The following is a 23,258-nucleotide window of genomic DNA, read 5'->3' as shown; positions in this document are numbered from 1 at the left end:
GAATGGTCTTTGTAGCAGAAGCTGGCTTTGAGTGTGCTTGCAATGGCCATATGGTACCTGGTGGCAGGTAGCCACCTCCCTGCCCAACCTCCCAGGATAAACTTTCTAAACGGATTTGCATTTCAAAGATCTCCAAGATGGCAGGTGGGGGGGGGGAGGTAGAAGATGGGGGAAAGTTACTCCCCACCCATCCCCACCCCACCCCTAAGCCACACACTGCTCAGCTAGAAGCTTATTAATTGTGGTCCTATCTCCCATTAGTGATCCCCAGAAAATAAGGGCTTTTCTATGTGTAATATTCATTTTTCTCAACTTTTGTTTATACAAGCTTTCCAATTTCAGATTTTTCTCCCTCCCTCTCCTCCCTCCCCCCTCCCCTAGACAGCAGGTAATCTCATAATAGGTTTTATATATATATAGTAATATTCATTTTTCATGTACTGTTCTCACACTCCAGAACCACAACCAGGGTGGGGCAAGCAGGATGCTGGCTCAAGTTGCCTTGGAAATTAGAGGGGGCCCTCCATCTTTTGGGGTGTCTGAGCAGAGGCTGGATGATGACTTTTCAGGTATATTATAGGATTCTTTTTGTGTCTGGGGTAAATGAGATAGCTGCTGAGAACTCTTCTAGCTCTCTAATTCTGTGATTCTGAGTTTTGGGTGGGTGGGGGGGAGTGTCTACAAAGATTTGGTTTCTACAAAATAAACCATTTTAGTGTCCACAAAGGAAGCTATCAATAGTGAGAAGCCTCATTTTTCTTGTTCCATTCTGCTCCATGTCCACACACCCCAGACCACAAGTGTGCATTTTTTAGGGTTTGTGAGACAAAGTGTATGCAAATTCAGAAATGATTCACCTGGGGAAGGCCATCATACGTTGTGTCTGAGGGATGGCTGAAGGGAGTAGAGGCTAGTCGTCAGAGGGCTGCCACTTCTGGCATGTGCATATCCCTACTGTCTATTCCTGGCTTCCAGGGAGAGTTGACCACCAGGAATGTTGGGAGAATCCATCCTTCAATGGGACACTGCACTGGTGGGCTCAGACCCGGGCAGATCTCCCTTGGAGAATTCATTTCCCAGTTAGAAGGGCACACAGTCGCTCTCTCATCTGTGGAGAATTCCCCTCTGCTGAATATTGAACAAGGGGTCATGTAGGTGCTCCTTCTAGACCTCCAGTGAGGGGCGAATCCCAGCCACAGTGCAAAGGAAAGAATGTTGAATTTGGGGTCAAAGGACATGAGGTGAAATGTCACCTTGGCCATGTCTGACCCGTGTGGTCTTTGTCATGTTTCTTCCCCTTCCTGAGCCTGTGTCCTCCTCTATAAAATGAAGGGGTTCGATTAGTTGGCCTCTGAAGTCCCTTCCAGCTGTAGAGCTATGACCCCGAGGCAGCCTCACTCTTCCTTTGGATGGAAAGCTCCCAGCACCCCAAAGATCCCACTATAGCTCAGTAAGAGGTTGCAGTGAGCCAGACGCTTCCTTCTGTGTTTCTCAAGCCAATGACTGCCCAGTGTCACACTCTCCAGGGGACTGGAGTGGAAGGGCTTAAGTGCCCAGAGCATCCTGTAGCATTTCAAGGTTTGTGGATCACTGCCCTTCTACAACCTAGAAGAGGACCTTCAAGGTTGGGGGTGCCTGAAAAGCTCCTTTCCCTCCGGCCAACATGGGGCTAAGCCTCTGAAGCTCAGCCTGCCTGGTCCTTGGATCACAGATCTAGGTGTCGTGTCCCGTACCCCTTTCCAGCTCAGTCTGATCAGGCATCAGAGCTTGTACTCTACGACACACCTGATGAGAGGCTGTCCAACCTCTGCTTGGAGTCTTCCAATGATGGGGAACTCATCACCTCCCAAGGAGGCCCGTGCCACTTTTCCCTTTTGGGGATGGATGTCTAAGCACTATATCCTTCCCAGAAGTCCTAGCTCCTTCCTGGGTTGTTACTGTGGTGACCTGCAGCTGGAGCATTCCAGTTCTTTGGATGGTTGTGCTCATGTCTTCAACTTGCTTTTAAGGCTTTCTTTGGGAAAAGATCTTCATGTCATAGAGAGAGGGTTCTGGCTCCTCCTCTGTCTCAAAGCTTCCTACCAAAGGGACAGAAAGGCCCCCAGCCTTGATTTTCCTAGTAAGAATTGTTAGCAATTCAGAATGCAGACCTTCAGAGTTGGGACTGCAATGGTTACCTGGGTCCTGGGTCTCCTGGGTGCCATCTTTTCCCAGCCCAAAGACCTCTGAGGCCGGGGAAAGACCAAAGTCACCCAATGAGTACTGGGACCTCTCTGGCTATACTGACTTTTGTCCTGCTGCTGGACTCTGATGAATAGAGGAGTGAGGCTGATGACTTGGTGCCTCACTGAAATCCAGTTGGCGCATGAGACAAGACATCCCTGTGTCGTCATCGGCCCTCTTTGAGAACAAAGGACAAACGAGGCAAGATGCTGCCACTGGATCCCTCGCATTTTTAGGAAGCCTTCCCTGGCCCTCTTCTTCTGGCCACGCCTGCTGGCCCTCGCTGTAGAAAGCGAATCCTTCTTCCACTGGATCAGACAAAACATGCAAGGGGTTCACAGTGACAGGGCGAGCGCTTGATGCTTCCAAATGCACTTGACATCCATTTCCATCTTCGGGCTGGGCTAGCTCTCCAAAGCCATCACTGCCTAAAGACAAAGGCTTGGCCGTGAGAGAAGCCATTAGGGGCGTTTCTTTATTATCCTCTCTCAAGAGATGGGAGAATGAGATGAGATGCTTCCATGTCCTCCTTGGGGATCCTTCTTTCCTTAGCTTCCCAGATGACTCCCTTCCTCCCCGCCCCCCTCCCCCAACTTGTCCTTGTGTGAAGAAGAAACCTTGGCAATGTCTTCAGATGCAGGTCTCCCTGTCTCTCTTTCTCCCTCTTGGTGGAAAGTACACATTCCTCAACTTGCAGGCACCACATTTTTCCTCTTTCCCCTTTCCAAGCTACATGGTCTTCAATGACCTTTCCAGCTTTCAATTTGGTGACTCGGTCCCTTAGGTGCCCCCCCCCATTCCCTCCCTTGAGCAGCTCAGAAAGGAGGCAGCCCCCCTCAGCTCCCCCTCCCCCAAGCTGCTGGGGTGGGGGTGGGGGGGAAGGCAGAGCAAGATCTTGTTGCCACCATGACAAGACAGCCCATTTGCTAATGACCTCATGGATTTCTCTGCACTTCTGAGGCTCCGGGCCCAGAGCTGATGCGTGGGGCTGGGCTGCGGGATGGCATCCTGTTCTGAGTCTGACCCTTTCATCTTCTGTTCAGAAATAGAGGCGGCACACACATCCCCCCCGGGGGCAGAGGAAGGGAGAGCACAAGAGGCCTTTCTTCTGCTACAGTTTAAAGGGAAGAGAAGAATGACACATCCATCCTCTGCTCCGGGATCATTATCCCACCGAGTCCCTGTCTCAGGAAATGAGCATTTATTAAAGTTGGCAATAGAAAAAGATACAAAAACATCATGTTGAGCGTCGTGGCACAAAGGGATGAGGCGGGAGGCTTGGAGGAAGCCTCAGTTGGCCAGAGGGCACAGGGACCCATGGGATTAGAACTGCCTGGGTGCCAGCCGGGGGCAAAGATCCGGCGCCTCCCCTCCCAATGTGGTGGGCAGGACCTAGACCAGGGCCGTGGAGGTCAGGGCCCGGGAACACCGCCGGGGTGGAGTTCTAGACGCTGACATCTCCACCAGCAGTGACCCGGGCAATACCAGCACATACATGGGTCAGTCCCTCATGCTTTCTGGTGATACTTAGGGCCCTCCAGTAGCTGTCTAGCAAACGGCCCTAGTGGCACAAAAATGGGACCAGGAAGGGCCAAACTACAGCTTTGTGGAGGGATTCTCCCCTGCCTCTCTGAGGAGTGTGCCCTGGGCTCAGTCACTTGTGGCGCTGCTGTTTGGTCTCACTCCCTACTCTGGGGTCTGCGCATCCCCCGCGGGCTGGAAGCCAGCCTCTATCTGGTCCTTTTTGAAAGGAAGAGCTAGGGCCCTCAGCTTGGGCACACGCCATGGCTCGAGTCCCGTCCTGCTTCTTGGTAAGCATGGACAAAGTCAGACCTCCCTGTGCCTCAGTTTCCTTCTCTGTAAAAGGAAGGGGTTCAAAAGTACCTTTCTGCCCTTGATTCCCTGCTCGGTGGCCAGCTCCATCAGTCATCATAAATAGGAGAGGAGCAAAATGCTAAGGGTGCAATTAAGGCCAACTGGGGCCCCAACTGAGCTGGGAACATGGGAGCAAAGGAAGGAGATGGGGAGACTCCATCTGCTTTTTGTTCTGTGCTCGGACAAAGGCTGTCAAAGGGCTCTATCAGTACGCTTGGTCCTCACGGGGAACGAGGATACCATTTACAAAGGCATCCCAACCAAAACTTGGGTCTGTTTTTATGAAAACCATCCTACAAGCAATGTTGCTAGAACACGTCTATTTTGTGAACTCTCGGGCAGTGGGCTGGCTTCCCAGGAGTTCTGGCTGGGCACCCCCCTGCCCAGGCAGGGGCAGGGCAGGGTGTTGGCTCTTTCCTCAGGGGTTTCTTGGCACAGCCGTTAGGCACAACACAGTGCTTGATCTGAGGCCGTCAGAGCCTGCAGCCTCTGGCTCCCTCTTCCCTTGACTTCTCTCTGTGGCCCAGATGTTGCTACCTGGCCAGGCCCCAGCGTGGACTGGGGGAAGGGCTGGGTCACCTTGCCTCGTCAAATGGGCATTCTAAGTCTAAATTAAATCAAAAAGGGGCACTCGCTCTGGCTCGCTTGCTCTCTTGAAGAGCCAATAAGCCTGGGCCCTGCCTGGCGGCTGATGGAGATGAGGTGGCTTCGAGGTGGCCTCATCTGGGAGCAAAGGGAAGGCCATTATTTCAGGTCTGCATTGCAAACAGGATGCGTCTGTAGACCAAGCAGCAGAGCGAACGCTCTGTGAGACTGGGAGCCCCCTTTGCTTCGGGCAATAGAAGGTCTACCTCAGGAGCCTGCCTGGAGCAGGGCAGGGGGAGCAATGGACAAGCCTTCACACAAGGGCCAGCAGGTCCCACTTTCTCTGGCTTAGGGGAGCGGGAAATGCATAGCCCACCCTACATAAGGACGACGGGCTAGCCGGGGCTGATGGGGTGCCTACACTAAAGATACCAAAGGTTCTAGGTGTGGGGTTCCCCAATGTCCCGCTCTGAGGAGAGACAGGGAGGGAACGGGGAGGAGGCGTGGTGGCTCTCAAAGCCAGGCTGACCACTCCTCAGAACAGGCGCAGGGCTACAACGGCACCCTGCTCCAAGCAAGACTGAGATACTGGAGATGGGAGGAAATGACTTTTCAGTCCAGGCGAGCTAGGCCGTCTCTCGATTTTTAACAGGGTATCTGTTGCTAAGAGACAGATCAAAAGCCCAGATGAGAGGAGGGTTGAAGAGGCGCACCGACGGGTCACAGGCTCCTTCTCGCTGGGGTCACCACCTCCCTCTCTTGCTGCCTCTTTTGTGCTCGATTTGGCACAGCCCCATTTGACACAGGCCTTGGGCTCGCCAGAGACTCAGCTGCTGCGGGTGTTTTTTCCTGGCCCTTCAGCGGGCACGGAGAAGTCTCTGAAATTGTTCACGGACAGAGTCCTTGAACAAACCTAGATGGCTAAACGTTGCTGACCCGAGTCTCGACGGAGGAGATCATGGTGGGTGTGGTGGGTCTCGCCAGTGACCGATCCCGTCTGACATAGCGCGGCTTCCGGACTGAAACAGACATCAGAAGATGGGCTTTACATAAGTTTGATCCCACCGGCAGCACCTGAGCCTGGTGATGGCCGGGGATGGTCTGGGGCCTGAGCTGCATAAGTGCAGCCATTTTGAGGAGCAGGAAGGAGAAGATGGGGGAGGGAAGTCAAGATAGAAGGGAAGGAAGGCAAGGATGGAGGAAAGAAGAGGAGACAAGAGAAGGAGAGGACAGGGAAGGTTAGGGGAAGGGAGGGAAGAGGATAAAAGGGAAGGGAAGGAAAGAAAAGAGGGAAGGTGAGAAGGAAGAAAAGAACAACAAAAGGGGAAGAAGGAAAGAAAGGAGAGACTGGCATCAAAGGGAGAGCTGGGAAGGCCACCGGACAATTAACGACCTTCCCAGCAGTTTCCGGAAGGTCTGAAGGCCTGATGTGTAGAACAAGCAGTCATGCCGGGCTTACAGCTCCTCCCCTGGGGGGCTGCATTTGACTGGAGGGGGAAATGTGTCACTCTAAAGTCTGTGCAGGCTGGGGACAGAACTTGGGGTGGCCCCAGGAAGGCTCCTTGGAGAAAGCCAGCCCCAGCTGCCTGGGGTGGGAGGGGAGTGGGACAGTTGGCCGGGATTGTGTGTGCTTCTGTAAGGACACACATGTATGTGTGTGTGTGTGTGTGTGTGTGTGTGTGTGTGTGTAAACACACGTGTGCACATGTGGAGGGGAGTGCCACTAAAACCCAAGTCTAGTAAGGTGTCCTTTCAAAGGCTTTTCCCTTATGTTATTTTTTACCAAAGGGTTATTTTTTGATTTGCATTTTTTGGGGGTGGGGCAATGAGGATTAAGTGACTTGCTCAGGGTCACACAGCTAGTGTCAAGTGTCTGAGGCTGGATTTGAACTCAGGTTCTCCTGAATCCAGTGTTAGTGCTTTATCCACTGTGCCACCTAGCTGTCCCCCAAAGGCTTTTCCTCTGATAAAGGTTTAGAGCTCCCTGGGGGTTTAACAGGCCCAGAGAGGAGATGCCAAGGCTTGGCTATGTTCCAGTCCACCTAGATGCCGGGTTGTTCCTTGACTAGGGCATGTCGCACTCGCACGGGTGGCTCCCCAAGCCCACAAGGACCTGCCTCTTCTTCACCTCAGTTCACATCCTTCCTAAGGCTCCCCCACCTCAATGGAGACTGCTCCCAAGAGCCTCTTCTCTGAGGCCTCCCGGGGCAGAACCCTGCATCCTCAAAGGCTGGTATCACCCCTTTCCCTCTCTACTCCCTGTTCCCGGGGCCAGCACCTCACACAGGGTAGGGGTTTAATGGACACCTGCTGAGTTGAGTGAGACTGAATGACCCGCTCATCCCTGAAACCTCGAGCCAGTCCAGGAAGGAGGCAGGCTGGGCCTTTAGCTGAGGGCTTTGTGCCTGTCGCTCCCCATGGGCAGCTTTCTAACCACCTCTGGGCCCCACACAGAGAGAAGCTTGTGGGATGCTCAGCGAATTGAACTGTGATCGTTCTAGTGGTCAGGAATCAGAGAATCAGCTCTCAAACTCCCAGGGACCTTGGTGGCCATTGAGTCCTCTTTTTGGTAAGGCAATTGGGGTTAAGTCACACAGCCAGCAAGCGTCAGGTGTCTGAGGCCAGATTTGAACTCAGGTCCTCCTGAATCCAGGGCTGGTGCTCTACCCACTGTGCCACCTAGCTGCCCCATGGCCACTGAGTCTTAACCCCTCCCCTCATCTTGCAGATGAGGAAACAGGCCCAGCGGGGGAAGGGATGGGGTTGGAAGCACCGAACCTGGGGCCGAGGCGCTATGGGTAGGCCAGCTGGCGGTGTTCAAGTGTGGCCCAGAACCTACCCTTGTGGGGCTTAATGGACAGGGGGCTCTGCCTCCGGGTCCAGACCTGTAAAGGGCACGCGGCCTTGGGTGGGCCCTTAATGGGTTCTCAAGGCCTTGACTTGCAGAGGGAAGGAGCACTGACAGGAACAAGTGCACGAGGACAGTCTGGTCACAGAAAGGAAGCTTACCTGAAGAATTTGGAGGGGGTATCATGGCGGCCTATGGGAGGGAAAAAGCCAAGATTGAAAACACCCGAGTTTCAACAGCCCCGGCCATGGGAGAGCCCAGCTAAAGGTGGGGGGCGGGGAGGGGAATCCCCTTTGTCTGGGGCATTGTGGGGGTTACTTACAGTTTCTCCAGGCTGTAGGACAGATGCTATGGGGAAGAGAAAGCATACCATTACATAGAAATTGGGGGGAGCCCAGACCCCAAGGCTAGCATTCTGGATCCAGATTCAGATCCTAGCTCTGTCGCTCCCATCTGTGTGACCTTGGACAAGTCCCTTCCCTCTGGACCTTGGCTCCTCATCAGTAACATGAGAGGGTGGCGTTAGATGACCTTTGACATCCTGGCCGATCTACATCGAGGTTTTCCCATGAGGCTCCCGGGCATCTCATTCCCCTCCGGGGGCATTGGTGGTCTTTCTTCCCATCGGCAGGACACCCAGGCCAGGGCCACCTTTTCCGTGAACCCTTCCCCAATTCCTACTCCCCTATTCTCAGTTCTTTGTGACCTATCATCTGTCCTACGGTCATCTTTGTGGAGAACACTTCCTCAAGTCAGCCCCCCCACCATGTCTCTGCACCCGTGGGCTCACGGTGCTTGCTGGCTGCCCCTCTGCCCGGTTACTGACTTTAAAAGTAGAGAGAAGCCGGGCAGTCTATATTCTTTCCAATTTATTCTGACATTAGGAAAAACCCAAACCAAACAAAGCCAGAAGCCCAGATGCACACTCTGCTGGCCCAGCTAAATCAGGTTTTCTTTTCTGGGTGACATGAGAATCCTCCAGCAGGAAGGCCACACTCCCTGGGTAGGCCACCCAGACAAAAGGCACCGTGAGACCAGCGGCTCCGGGGCCAGCGTGGTGGGTGCTCATCACTCCCGTGTCACCACACCCAAGGCCCTTCTTTCCCATCTTCCCCTCCCCTCTTTTGGGGGTGGCCACATGGAGGGGAGAGAGGCTGGCCCCGGCCCAAACTGAGCCTGGCACCCGTTTGGTCTGGGCCGGGTGGCCAAGTCCCTCTGCCGACCCAGCTGTCTTCAACAGGACGTAGCAGGCACAGACAAGCACCGCCAGGAGCAGCCGGTGGCATGAGCAGCCAAGCTGGGTGGATGAGGGAGCTCTGTGCTACGGCTATACTGCCACCCGTGGGAAGCATCTCACCCAGCGAGGAAAGCAGCTTGGTCACTGTGGAAGGCAAAGGCCGGGTGGGCGCCCTGTGACCTAGAGGAAGGGTCATTTGGCCAATCGAGGGCGGTTCTGGCCCATGGGCTCCCAGGGGATCAGGAGACCAGGAAAGGGCCTGGGGGGTCACAGAGGGGAAGGCTAAGCAAAAATGCCCTGGGCAGCAACCACCAGCCTGGCATGAGGAGCCCACTTCCTCTTCTGTAAAATGATGGGAGGGCGGGGGTGCCTTTCAGAACCTCTGCTGGAAAGGGCCCCAGGAGGTCAGCAAGCCCAGCCCCCACATCTTAGAGCTGAGGACAAGGCAGACAAGTGGCTGGGCCAAGGTCATAGGACCATCTGCTGGGCCATCCAATCAGCACCACCGATTCTGGGCTAAGGTGGGAAGGGCCGGCTCAGAATCGTCTCCGTGGGGCTCAGAGACAGCAACACCCCCGTTCCCCAAGAGTAAGTGCTGGTCCTTAACTTGCTCCCCACTGCTTGTCCCTGCCTGTCTCCACACTCTGCCCCCCGCCCCCCACAAGGACAGTTTGAAAAGCTTCGGGGCATCTGTGTTAGGGGAAGCACTCCCGGCTGAGGCTGTCCAGGAGGTTGCCAAACGGGTGCAGGGGGGCAGCTGTCAGAACCCACGCTCCCAGGGCCTTGGCTGAGCCCTGGGCCCATCGGGAGCCACAAGGCCACAAGCATGTGGGAGAGGGCTGGGGGGGGGGCACGCTCATCCGCCATCAGCATGAAGACGAGGGGTTGTGGGTTTGGAGCTTTTCAGGTAAGGAAACTGAGGCCCAGAGCACGCACGACTGATTGGAAGCCAGGTGTTCACCCACTGACTTCACCTCTTGACCAAAGATGCCCACGTTCGGTCCCTGTCTGAGATGGGCCCTGGCAGGTGAGTGTCCCGTTGGGAAACGGAAAGGATGCGACCCAATATCGCTCTGGCTTCTGCCTTCCCTGTCAGGGAACTGGGAGCCAAACTTCCTGCCCCATGTCCTCATCTGCCGCCACCTCCTCCTCCTCCTCCTCGCTCTGAGTGGGTTCTGCTAAATCCTTAACCTTCTCCTGAGTTCTCGAGGGGACAGATGAGAACTCTGCAGTGCCCTATCACACCAGCCTTCCTGCCTCCTCCCATCTCCTCATTAGAAGACAAGAGACACAGTGCAGCTTCTCGGCCCCAGCCCTGGGCCCTGGAGAGACCTGAGGCAGGGGGAGGTGGTGATTCTCTGGATAATCCTATCTTCCAAGGCCGGCCATGCTAATGGGACCATTCTCATTTCTCCGATGAAAGAGTATGTGGTTCAGAGAGGTCTCAGAACTTGCCCAGGTTCACACAGTGCCCACCAGAGGTGGGATCTAAGCCGTTTCCCTTCTATCCCCCCCACATAGCCCACCACCCTCCCCACCACACCCAAGCAGCTTTGCTTTGGGTCAGAAGTGCTTCCCGAAGCAGGGGGCTCCCCAGCATGCATGCACATAAGAAGGAAAGGCCAAGCACTTCCTTCCCATCAGCTAGGACGCCTCCTGGCCCATGCCAGAAGGGCCTCCGCGTCCTCCCACAGGCTTCTCTAGAGACAGCCCTTTCATAGAGCTGGGACATGCCAGGGCGACCCGCGAAGCACCTCCCGGAGCGGAGGCCCAGCACACTTCCCCCAAACAGCGAGCAAAGGGGCAACACAGGGGCTAACTAGGAGATACCTTTGTTCCTTCTGTAGAAGAAATGGGGGAGCTTACTGGAGCGTTTGAAGTAGAAGAACAAGGCGACGGAGAGAATGAGGCAGGAGCTGATGAAGAAGGTACCCAAGAAGAGGGAGACGACCACCTGGGGGCCCCCTGGAAGCCAAAGGAGACAGGGGGGGGTTATGGGGGAAGATGGGGCTGGGCCGGGAGGGGGTAAGCATCTCCCTGTGGTCCCTGCTTTTCCTTCTGCCAGCCGGCTAGGGGGTCAGAGGCCCTTGGAGGCAGGGAAGCCCAGGTCTGAGTTTATGAGCCGGCCTCTAAGTCCCTGGCTATAGATCACTGGCACAGAAGTGGAGGAGAGCCGGATCTAGCCACCATTCCTCCCCTCGCACCCAGAGCTGGCAGGGTGGTCTGGAACCTTCAGGAGGTTGTTGTGTTAGGAGGAGATGACCTTTTCCTCCCCACCCGAGGTCATTCTGGGGACCCGGCCCTGGGTGAAGCGGGAGTGCCATCATTAGGTCTACGCCTCTCATTAAGCCGCTGCACTTGTTGCTGAGAAATAGAGGAGTCCTACAGGGCTGCTGTGGCTGGGTGGGGCGAGAACTTTCTTGGCGCACTAGGGCAAGGATGAAAGAGACAGAGGCCGTGTTCAATCTTTAACTAGTGACTAGTCAAACAGAACAATCCTGGCAGGCCAGAGAGGAAGGTTCCAGAAAGTTAATGGAAGGATCAGGAAATGATGGGGCCTGGGCCTTCTCTCGGTGCGTGCCTGCCTGGGAGCCAGGATGGAGTCACATGGTGAGGCCCGGGCTATTTTTAGAGGCTAGGGAAATGACAGAATTCAAGGAGAACGGCAAACGCGCCTCAACTCGGCTTTCTGCCATACACGGAACGCGTCTTCTCTCCACCAAGCGCTGTGTGGGCTCCGCTGAATTTTCGGTTTCTGATTATCTGTGCTACTGGGCAAAAGCAGCGGGTGGCATCTGGTGGCTCCGGGATATTTGGAGGAGCTCATTCAAATAGCCAGGCTTTTAAAAAAAACACCTGCAGTTTTCAGACCCAAAGCCAGCCCTGAAATTCCTCGTGCCTCTGCTGGGGACTGGCCTGGGGAGGGGTGTGTGTGTGTGTGTGGGGGGGGCTGATATAACAGTGGGCGCTTGGGTCTGATGTGCCAGGAGGCACCCAGAGGCAGGTACGGCGCCAGCACGCCTCAGCCCACTTCCACATGGGAGAAGACAGAGGCCCTACCCCAACCATCCTGGGGAGACAACGGTGTGATGAAGGCTTGGCCTTTGGCAGAACAAACCCATCGAGAGTCACCTGACTGCCAACGTCCCTAGGGGCCATCACTGCAGGGAGGGGAGGCCAGGTGCTACCACTCCTGCTAGAAATCCAGACTGGGCCTCTAGGGCTCGTCCCATGTCAGGACACCCCAGTCTTCACCAAAGGGAATGACCGGAAGGTCCTGGGCCCCATGTTCAGGCCTTGGGGACAAGAAGATGAAGGGGTCTGGTGGGGCTAACTCAACTGGCCAGTGAGCAGAGGGACTGCAGCAGCGCAGGCCCTTTGAGGGCTGGGCCCTTCTAGGCTGTGTCCTGGGCTCCCAGCCAGGATGCCTGCCCTTCTTGCTCAGTGGTCAGAATAGTATTTGCCTTCAATGCAAAGCACTCAATGATGTGACCAGCCTGAGTAGGCGTGATTGCTCTAGTGAGCAGCCTCCATCCTGGTGACCTGGTGGGACAGCTATGGTGTGTGGCCCCTTCCCCTCGCTACTCTTGCAAACAATCCCAAGCTGAAGGGTCTATGTTTTTAGGAGAACTGTCTGAGGACAGGAGTGAGCCTGAACCTGCGAGGAGTCTTCCTTCTGCGCCTCCATTGGCTTCCACAGAAACTGGGGACTTTGTAGCTAGCAACAATGCCACAGAGGAATGGCAAAGTCGTGACTGCAAAGGGGACTGGCAACAGGCTAGCAGGGAGTGGGGCAGGAAGCGGGAAGCATCCTCTGCTCCTGAATCGAAAGCCGACATCACTGATCAGATCCCCCACCAACCAAGGCCCAGAAACCCAGGCCTGTGGTTGCCAGGAAACGTCCCCATCTGCTGGGGACCGGGATCCCGCTTCCATTTGTGGGATCCACCGTCAGGAGACTTTGCTGGCATGAATTTGAGCCGCACTGAAGGCCCCGGCTCCCCGGGGATCCCGGCTCAGTGTGGGATCATGGGCTCGGCCACATGGGCCGTAACACCCCAGACATCTGCGGCAGCCTCTGGGAGGGGGAAAGGGGGGCTGGGGAGGGTGCTTTCCCGAGGCGTCCGTCCCTTTGCTCTGCTAAGACGAGCAGGCTGACTCACCCAGGTTCTGCAGGAGGGGCGTCCCTGTGGTTCTGTAGGACGTGACATTAGCTTCTTTGTTGCCCACTGAGGGTGAAAAAAACATCCGTTAGCCTGGTGCCCGTGCGGCACACCGCTCTGGAAGGACAGGGGGTGAGGCTGGGAGGTGAGGCCGCTCTTCTGCCTCCTGCCCTGGGGCGGCCCTTGTGGGAACACAATGGGCGAGCTTCTTCCAGGAAGACTGAGGCTGTGTGGGGCGGACTGTCGCCACGGAGAAGGGAGCTTCTAGGGACACCCAGTGGGGTGCCAGCTTCTCAGTAAGGCAAGACAGGCAAATCCACCGTCGCCCTCTGCTGGCCAGTGTGAGAACTGCAGCCCAGAGTTGCGGGGAGAGTCCCCACAAGCTACAGCAGAGCTAACCCACCGGGGCCTGGGGCCTGCAGGGAGGAAGATGTCCTCTGCAGTGCCCCCATAACGGACCCAGACCCACCCCCGGCCATACCCAGCGGGAGGAGACTCACGACTTCTGCACTCCACCACGTAGGCCCCGCTGCCCGGAAGGCTTTCATTTCTGCACCGAACGCAGCTGCTGCTCCCGTCGTCGTTCCAGCGGCGGTAACAGCCTGTGCAGGGGGACAAGAGCCAGGGCCCGGGTAAGTGAGAGGCGGCCAGTCCCAGCAGGGGCCCAGAATTCCCCTCTGGAGGATTTGCATGGCTGGATGTGCCCATTCATCCTAACCTGCTTTGAGGCTGTCTCGTGAGATCCCTGTGAAGGCTTTTGTCAGACTTAAAACCTGATGTGTGTGCACGCATGTGTGCGTGTGTGTGCATGTGTGTGTGTCTGTCTGTCTCTGCCAGGCTGGGGGACAGGCCAGCCAGGCCCCCTCTCCTCTAGTTTCAAAGGCTAATCTTTTTTGTTTTTTTTTTAGTGAGGCAATGGGGGTTAAGTGACTTGCCCAGGGTCACACAGCTAGTAAGTGTTAAGTGTCTGAGGCCGGATTTGAACTCAGGTACTCCTGACTCCAGGGCCGGTGCTCTATCCACTGCACCACCTAGCCACCCCTCAAAGGCTAATCTTGGCCAAATTCCAACTTGGAGACCGGAGAAACCAAAGAAGTCCAAACCCTTTGTGCTTCATGTGATCCTGATCCAGATCGGGCTCACTGGTTCTCTGGGTTCTCCTATGGCCTGGAGCCCTGGCCTCAGCCAGGACTCCATGTTCTCCTCTGAGCCAGTGCCCAAGTCCCGTGGATTCCTCCTTGGCAATGTCCACCAAAGCTCTCCCTTGCTGACAGTTTCCACGGTGTCTCACAAAGGGGCTGGGAGCTCCTCAGTCTCTACAGGCACTCCAATGGTGCCGATTGCAGCCTGTCTGTTCTGTGAGACTTGCCCACTTGGCCCCCAAGTTGGGCCCGAAGGCTCTCCCCAGCATGCTGGGGGCCTCCCTCGCCGCTCCGGATGCTGCGGTGCAGGGGCTGCTTCAGGCCAAGGGCTGGCCGCCTGTGCCCTGGCCCCTTCCCTGGGTGAAGGGATGCCCATCTCTTTCCAGCCTGAGTCCTTGACCACATCTCTTGCTCCTGTAACCCTCAGGGCCTTGCCCGACCTACTCGCCAACCCCACTGCCCCCTGTGCACTATCTACACAGTGCCTGAAAGGTTGTAGGGCCTTTTACGTCCTCTCATGCAAACCCTGCAACCCCCCAGGAGGAGGAAGGAGTCATAGGGAAGATGAGATCGATTTTACAGATGAGCACTCAGGTGTGGAAGGTCACAGTTAATAAATGTCAGAGGACAGAGTCGAACCCAGGTCTCCCTGACTCTGGCCCGGGCTTCTACTGCCTCTGCTGTCAGGCTCACTCCTCACTCAGCACCTTGGGCTAGACGCTCCCTCTCCCCAATTTCAGGACGCACTTTGCCAGACCTTCCCACATCACCCCATTTGCTCCCAGCTCCGGCTGGGGCACCCCGCTGCTGGTGGTCCAAGACCTGAGGCCCTCCACAAGCTATCCTTCACCTCTTCCCTCTCCTATCCCTGACTAGCTGGGTTACTGGACACTTCCCTCATCGGGAGCCTCTGCTCAGGCCTCCCTCCACTGTCCCTTTAAGGTACGAGTCTGCCCCTTCTTCTAAGGGGCACCTGAGATTCGGGGCCTTCTCCACTGCCCCGGGCCTACGCTCATGCCCGCCTCTTCTCCACTCCACTGCAGCCTCTGAAATCATCCATTTGGCCCCAAAATGCATCCCCGTAGGTGGCGGCTTGTCCTTTCTCAGGTGTCATCTATCCTCCATTCTAGATCACAAACTCTTGGGAGGCAGGGCCTACTGTCTACCTACTCCCATGGAGTGAACACAATACCCTCGATGGAGACAACAAATGCCAGGAGCCAGCGCCTAGGCAGGAACGAGGGCCTCGTGCCCACTTCTGGAGGGAAAGCTGCCACTCCTGTCGTGCTCTTCCCACAGATCACACCTGGTCTTTCATCCCGACATTTCAGCCCATTCTACAGGCCAAGTGCTTCCAACCACAATAAGGGTGCTGCCAGCGCCTCGTTCCTGTTGTCCCTGGTGACTGACACTCGGTGCTGCTGCCGACCACACCCCTGAACAGATGGGCTTCCCGGGGACGTCAGCTGCCTCAGCCCGAGCGCCTCAAGCCCACCTCAGTGGCGTAGGCTTTGAGATGCACTTGGGGGTCACGCGGGTGAAGAAGGCCAACAGCGTTACAGACGGCCCGTACCTCCCTCTCCCCAGAGGTCTGGACACAATCAGCTTTTCCCCTGGCAGCTGCCACCAGGGAGAGTTAGTTAAAGGGGCCGGGGCACCAAGGGCCCTGCACTCTAGGACTCCACAAACAAGGGCCACACCGCCTTCTTTGGGCATGAGATGCCATATGTTCTGAGTAAGGTCAGAGTCCCCCTTTCTGTCTCAGGAGCTGCCAGGGGCTCTAGGTCCAGAATGAACACTTGCTCTCAGACCTCAGCTCACCTCCCACTTCTGCCCATGAATCGGGGCTGACGGCTGGCTCTGGGGCCCTCCCGGAGGCCTCTGGCCCCAAGAGGCTGTGGGAGAGGGGGGTGAAGGCCCTATAAGTCTGTCATTGACGGGCTGGGTCTAAGAGCAGCCCAGAGGAACAGGGGCTCAGTTTCCTGGCTGGCCCGAGACTTGCTTATCGGGGGATCTCGGGGCGTGGCACAGACTCTTACTGCCCCATCTTCCAGAGGGGAGGGGGCCAGTCCCACTTAGCCACTGCCTTGGAACTGGAGGGGGCCGAGCTGGCCCTGAGCCTTGGGCCCTGCTGCGGGGGTCCTGGCAGGCCGAGTTCACTCTTTGCTTTACCTGAAGCACACTGGTCTGTGCCTGGGCAGCTAACGTTGACGTCCATCACGTCCATGCAACACTCTGGCTGTGGGACCTAAAAAGCAGAGAGCCCTGTCAGCCCGACACCTTCGATGGCTCACGCCTTCTCCTCTGCAAGTTCTCCTAAAGGTGCAACGAGGTTCCTCGTGCTAATCCCTGGGAGTCAGAACAATATCTTGGCTTCTCCACCTTCTGTGGGCTGTGGGGGAAGTGCCTGGTGCCTGACAGTGACTCTGGGATGTCCTCTCTCCCCAAACCCATCCCCCAGAAGCAGAGGGGCTCGTTCCCAAAAAGCTGAAGGCCCAGCTGAGGCCAGCCCTGGGACAACCCCCCCTTCCCCCAAGGAGGATGATGGGAAAGAGAAAAGCGGTCACTTGCAAAGGTTCTGAAACAGGGCTGCACCACGCACTAAGGGCCCCACAGTAGATTTCAGTTAGTGCCGAAACCTCAAAGAAAATGAGAAGGGAAAGAATTCCAAGGCCAAACCATTTGCACAAGGAAGCCATGTGCGTAGGCCCGTCTGTGGGCCCGAGAGTGCCCAATGCTAGGTTCCAGAGGGTCGGAGCAGGCCACAGGTTTTTTTCTACCACGCGTGGTGGGTCACCAGGAAGTTGTAATAATGGCCCAGACAGCTTGCCAAGGGCCTGACACCCATGACCTCATTTGCTCCTCACACAGCCCTCGGGAGGTTGGTGTTAGCGTCAGTCTAGCTGGATAACAAGGGGGTCTACCAGACAATCCTGTCGCCTCCTAAGCTGAGCCCTGCGTGGCGGTCACTGCTTCCTTGGGCCAGCATGTGCTGGGAGGGGGGGGGGGGGTCCTAATGAATCATTCATTCACTTACCAAACCATGGCTTTTAAAAGATATTCTTAGAATCACAAACATCACATTTCAGAGCCACCTCCGAGTGCTCAGAGGCATTTTGTTCCAAGATGTCATGGGTGACAACCAGACATAATTGAAGTTAGACATTAACTGAATGGGCCCCGTTTAGCCGGTCAGAGGAAAACCTGGTCTCTTGGCTGACTGGCTGAAAGCCGAAGGGCCAAGTGAGACCTTAGACCTCTGTGGAAAAGCTTGTCAGTCTATGGACCACAGAGACCTCTACTTGGGAAAGTGACCCGACTCAGCTCACTGACCCTCCCCCCTTCATTTCACAGGGTGCCTCAAAGTCCAGGGCCCAAATTCTGCCAAATCTTGAGTAGGAGGAGGAGGAGACATAAAGCTGAAGCCTCAGGAAGTGAAATGTTGCTTCTGCCACTGTTTCTGCACCCCAAGATGCCTGTTCAAGGTTGTCCTCCATTGCTACGGCCTCATGGAGTGACAGTCCATAGAGATACACACTGATATCCTGCCTTCCACATGCTAAGCATGTTTTTTTTTTTTAATAAACATTATCTCATTAGAACTGAAAGGGGTCTCAGAAGCCATCTACTCCAAGCTTGTCATTTACAGAAGGGGAAACTGAGGCACACAGAGGGGAAAATGACTTGTCCTAGGGCCCTGGGTCAAGCCAGGATTCCTAATGGGCTCTGTAGGAGCTTCATAAAAAGTCTTCATCTTGGATCAGATGTGGCTGGTATATGAGACTTGTACCTACTTTAAGGAGGCCTAGATTCAAAAGTCTGACCAAGGAGACTGGAATTCACTCTGGTTATTAGGAAGGAAAAAAATCTGGGGGCACTAATAGTGTGTCCTGCCCCGCGCTGATCTCCCGAGGCCTCCTAGCATATCACTAATAGTAACACTGCGCTGTTTATCAAAAGAAAAATGTTTAAAAAAAAAGAAAAATATTAAAGAGACATAGAAAATTAGGAAAAAGAAAACCTATCCTCCCACCTGATTGGTGGAGAGCAAGGAGACCTCTAGCTGGTGAGTGAGCGAATGACTAAAGGTCGTAGCAGGAACAAGGGCCCTGCATTCTGTGAGTCACCAGGGAGCCAGGCAGGTGAGGGGGCCTCAAGATGGCCCACAACAGACCCAGCCACATGGCAGGAAGGCAGGAGCTGAGAGGGGCAGGGTAAGGGGGGGGAAAGAATGGGGGCAAAGGTGCTGGCTACAGATGGAGAGCCCAGCCTGAGTCAACACCATTCAAGCTGGCCCTTCGCCCTGAGGTGGGTTGTGGACTTTCAGTCTAAGGGTGAGGTTGTCTCCGACAGACTCTGAGACTCAGAAATGGGTGGAAAGGCGCTCTGTCATTATGTGGGTCACTGCTGCTACTGGCAACCTCCTTAGTTAATAAAAAAGCCACCATACCAAACCGCCAGAAAAAAAAAATAAAACCACCCCAACTTACCAAAGGCAGATTTAGAGACTCCAGAATGGGGGGTGCTGAAGAGGGTAGAGCCCCTGAGAGTGAGAGGAAGCCCACCTGCCTGCCTGCCTGGGAAAGCTTCCGCCAGTGACCCACCGGGCAACCCTCTGAAGCCAGGCCTCGCTGAGGGGCCGTCGGGGCTGCCCAGAACACCTACGCCAGCCTGCAGGTTTTGGAGCTGGTTTTACAACTCTGCTAGGACAGGCTGCTTCCTGTTCCTCTGGACGGTCTCCTTGGCAGGAAGCTTCATCCCCTTTCGGGGTGTGGTAGGGATCTCCAGAAGTCCTAGCTGGGGAGCTGAGAAAAAGGGCGGGGGCGGGTGGGGGGTGGCATCTGGCCCTAGTGGGTGTAGAGGAATGGAAGCCAAGTGCTGCTGCCCCCTCGCCAGCCGTGGGCCCTGGTGACTCCATTTACCTCGCTCCAGAAGGACTTATTGTTCGGAGGTCTCCCCAGTGAAAAGCCTCCCATAAATTACACATGTGTCCTACCCTCAAACACAGGCCGAGGGGAGGGGAAGGCCGCTCCCCACTCGGGATACCTACCGCGCCTTCCCTGGATTTGCTGACAACTTCAGCCCAGAGGCTAGCCAGCAGGATGACATAAGGGACTGCCATGCGCGGGAATGCAAAATATCTAAAAAACAACAAGAGACCACAGGCTCTCGGGCCCCGCCCCTTGGCAACAGCTTCCCAGAGTGCTCTTGGCAGACATGAGGAAGAATCCCATTGCACAGGCTGGGGAGATGGCTTACCTTGTCTGGGGTAGAAACCGAAGACATTCAGAAGCCTGGACCAGCTGCAGAGAGTGGTTTCCTGGCAATGACAGGCCTGTGGTTGCTAGGCAACGAGGAGTCTTATCAGCCCTAGGCTTCCCACTGTGCCAGGCCCGGATTAGGCCACACCCAGCATCTATAAATCAATGCAGATTAGAAATCAGCCTGGGCTTCCGGTCAGAGCAGGGAGGCCACCCCACCCACCAAAAGAGGAAAACCTTTTCAGAGACGGAGACTGGGAATTGCAGTCAAGGAGGCCGGCCACTCCAGGCTGAGAGTCAGAGGATGCAGTTCAAGTCCCAGCCCTAACCTGTGGGGCCGTGGGCGAGTCACTCGGCTGCCCCAGCTTGAGTATCCTCATGTGTAAGATGACGTGGGGGGCCCACTGGCCTTGGAGGCCCTTCCTGCATCTAGCAGCCCCTCTTGTCACATTTCTGGCAGAAATAACTCAGTAAAGGTAGAGTCTCTGGGATGGTTCATTTCCAGATGGCCGATGTAAATTTTTTGAGCCGAGACTGGATTTTGGAAAGGAAAACCCACTTGCCTGTTTCAGAGGAGCCAGATGTGTTCACAAAGAACAATCCTGCCTAAGTATTGTCTCCCCTTTGGATCATAAAGGTGATTTCCAGTTGTGGTGGTCTTCCCATTGGGGAAAAGGCCTATGGAAGTAGCAGCAGCAGCAGGCTCCTTCACCACTCCCACTTCAAACACTCTCCGCAGTACTTCTGGGCTCCCCATTTTCTCTCATTTCCAAACAAAGACAGGTCTTGGCATAAATTATCCCTCGTAGGGCACAGGGCAAAGGGGCGTCTTCTGCAGCTGGTGAGCAAAGATTGGATGGCTACCGAAAGGAGCAGCTGAGCCATTACTAATGGGGACTTGCCGTAACTTCATCAGCGTAGCTATCCCTCCACCAGGGCTGATCTTAACCCCTTTGTGTCTTTGTTGACCATCTTAGGAGCGGCTGTGACCAAGAGATGCCCGCCCCAGCGCCCCTCAGCCCAGGTGGCGACCCTGTGGGAGGACCCTCTGGCTCATTGCTTCAGAAAACATTTAAGCTCCACCTTGGCCAGGCACTGTGGATCCAAAGAAAGGCAAAAGGCGGGAGCTCCCGATCTAACTGGGGAGACAAGAGGCAGCCACATACAAGCAGGTCTGAACAGCATTCACAGAGAGAAGGCACCCATGTGAAGAGGGGGTGGGGAAGGTTTCCTGCAGCAGGGGAGATTCTGGTTGGCACTTAAAGGAAGCCAGGGAGGCTGGGAGGTAGGGATGAGGGAGGCGGGGGCACTCCAGGCATGGAGAGAAGGCCCGGAGCCTGGAGGCGGAATACCCTGTCTGTGGCATGTCTAGGAGGCCAGGGGCAGAGGCCTGAAGAGGCCGAGTTGGGCAGGTTACACACTGAGGGGAAAGCAGCCTAGAGAGGCAGGAGGAGAAAGGACTGTGGGCCAAAGAAAGCATTCTGGACTGACTCCTGGAGGCAATAGGGAGCCACTGCAGTTGGCTGAATAGGGGGAACACAGTCGGATCTGCACTTCAGGAAAGTCCCTGTAGTGGCTGAATGGAGGGAGACTGGAGGCAGGCAGAGCCCCAGCAGCTGCTGCAGTGATAGCCCCTGGATGGCAACTTCATCAGCAGAGAAGGGAACGTATTAGAGAGATGCTGCAAAAGTAAAATCACCAGGCCTTGGCAGCAGCCTGGGCACAGGGGTGTCTCCATGTGGTCCCTGTGGCGGCTGTCCTGGCTGGAAGGGCCTCCCCCAGTCTGTGCTTCCCTGGCACAGCCTTTGAGAAAGTGTTCCTGCCTCCAAAGCCGGCCTCAGACACTTCCTAGCTGGGAGACCCTGGGCAGGTCACTTCACCCTGCTTGCCTCAGTTTCCTCATCTGTCGAATGAGCTGGAGAAGGAAATGGCCAAGCACTCCAGGATCTTTGCCAAGAAAACCTCCAATAAGGTCACAGAGAATCAGACACGACTGAAATGACTCAACAACAAACACCAAAAGTATCATCACGGCCATTTCTGGAGAGGCCCAGAGGAGACCCCCCAGTAGGCTCTTGGAGGCAAAGGGCCCCATTGGCTCAGGAGATGCTAATGAGCCAGCGAGGATGGGCGCCTCCTCCGGGCATTCAAGAGAGGACCTCAGTGGCTACGGGGGGCTGGGAAAGGGGCCGGAGCTGCTTTGCCAATTCACTCCTATTAATCAGGATTGCCAGCCCTGTTAACCATTCCAAAACCTTGTAATATACACCCCCTTGATTCGGTGAAAGCTGATTTTAAAGAGTTCAGAGGAAGAATAAGTAGGAGCCCCCATGAAAGGAAGCAAGCAAGCATTTATTAAGTACCTACTATTTGCCAGGCCCTGTGCCAAGCACTTTTGGGGGAGGCAATCTGGGTTAAATGACTCACCCAGGGTCACACAGCTGATATGTGTCTGAGGTTGAATTTGAACTCTAGGGCCAGGGTTCTCTCCACTGTGCCATCTGTCCTGCCCTGGCACCAAGCACTTGTTACAAATATCCTCTCATCGATCCTCATGACACCTCTGGGAGTTACTCTTACTGTCTCCATTTTATAGCTGAGGAAGCTGAGGTAGGCTTGCCTTCAGTTAAGTGACTCTCCCCAGGGTCACACAGCGAGGAAGTGCCTGAGGCTGGCTCTACCCACCGTGCCAACTTGTGGCCTCCAAATGGACTCAAATTCCACAGGGGAGGTGGCCCGAGGACAAGAGGGCAGGCTGCTCTGAGAACAAGAAGGAAATTCTTGAGAGTAGGCAGGAGACGCAGCTGCTCAGGGGCCCCAGCAGGCAGCTGAGGGCAGCAGGAGAAGCCAAGAGGAGATGGAGATGAGAACTCAGGCAGAGTCTGTAAGGAAAGCGTCGAGGGTGCTGAGGCTCAGAGTGAGCAGAGGGATGGAGGGAGCGTGAGATGGGCCAGGGCCAGATGGGAACCAGCCCCTCTTCTGCCTCCCCCTGGAGCTCAGGTTCTGCCCCATGAACCCGAGGTGACCTTTGGCCTTACCTGGCCTGGAACCGGGCCCTGCCAGCACACGGCCTTCCCGTGTATCTCCTCCCCTGTATGTGTCATTCTTCTCCATTAGAATGTCAGCTCCCCAAGGGCAGGGGTGGCCTTCTTTTTTCCCCCCAGGGCAATGAGGGTTAAGTGACTTGCCCAGGGTCACACAGCTAGTAAGTGTTAAGCGTCTCAGGCTGGATTTGAACTCAGGTCCTCCTGAATCCAGGGCCAGTGCTTTATCCACTGCACCACCTAGCTGACCCCTCTGCATGTGTTCTTGTCCCCCCGCATTTAGTATTGCACCTACTACACAGAAGGTGTTTAATAAATGCTTCTTCATTCACAAGGGTCAATCCTTTCCCTAAGGACACAAAAAAGGGATGTTAAAAAAAAGCTGTTAGAGGAAAAAGGATGCCCAAGGAAAGGGCAGGCCTGCCAAGGTGCGGGCAGCAGAGAGAGGCCACAGCTGTTCAATCATCGTCGGTTTTGGCTTTTTTCTCTGAAGGACACTGACTTGTTTGTGCATTGGAAATGCCAGAACAAAAGTGATTAGCAGGGAGTTGAGACTCAAGCTAAGCATGGAGATAGTGAGAGAGCCCCTCGCTACCCTGGATGAATTCAGGTCACTTGGCCTGGATGAACAACATTTTGGGATGTTTAAAACAAAACAAAAGAAAACACTGGCAGATGCAACTGCTGGGCCAGGGAACTCTGAAAGACCATGGAGATCAGGGCCTGGAGAGAGAGGAGGGTTGTCCCAATTTTGAAAACAGGGATGAAAACAAACAGCATCTTTGAATTATAGGTCAGTGAGTATGACATCAATTCCTTGGGAAATTCTAAAAGGAATCATTAAAAAGACGGTTAATAGGGGGCAGCTAGGTGGCACAGT

At 55.3% G+C, this 23,258-nt stretch overlaps 1 protein-coding gene across 2 annotated transcripts in view; it reads right to left on the bottom strand.

The window, feature by feature from the left end:
• Positions 1–3,399: 3,399 nt before the first annotated feature.
• The window catches only part of C3H1orf159 (chromosome 3 C1orf159 homolog), a 33,048-nt gene continuing 13,189 nt past the window's right edge, over positions 3,400–23,258 (bottom strand). Inside the window, exons 2-10 of one of the 2 annotated variants that reach the window (XM_043998286.1) lie at positions 19,333–19,489; positions 19,124–19,214; positions 16,246–16,321; positions 13,432–13,533; positions 12,932–12,997; positions 10,599–10,733; positions 7,854–7,879; positions 7,693–7,723; positions 3,400–5,702 (exon numbers count right to left, since the gene is read on the bottom strand). In XM_043998286.1, coding sequence (XP_043854221.1) covers positions 5,605–5,702; positions 7,693–7,723; positions 7,854–7,879; positions 10,599–10,733; positions 12,932–12,997; positions 13,432–13,533; positions 16,246–16,321; positions 19,124–19,195 — 606 coding nt within the window. In that variant the 5' untranslated portion in view covers positions 19,196–19,214; positions 19,333–19,489 and the 3' untranslated portion in view covers positions 3,400–5,604. Of the gene's footprint in view, positions 5,703–7,692; positions 7,724–7,853; positions 7,880–10,598; positions 10,734–12,931; positions 12,998–13,431; positions 13,534–16,245; positions 16,322–19,123; positions 19,215–19,332; positions 19,490–19,663; positions 19,688–23,258 lie in introns of those variants that run through there. The other variant, XM_043998287.1, reaches the window with a different exon arrangement.

The sequence above is a fragment of the Dromiciops gliroides genome, chromosome 3 (assembly GCF_019393635.1).
Source record: "Dromiciops gliroides isolate mDroGli1 chromosome 3, mDroGli1.pri, whole genome shotgun sequence".
Lineage (NCBI taxonomy): Eukaryota > Metazoa > Chordata > Mammalia > Microbiotheria > Microbiotheriidae > Dromiciops > Dromiciops gliroides.
The sequence above is the reverse complement of the archived record's forward strand: the minus strand, read 5'-3'. Positions and strand labels throughout refer to the sequence as shown.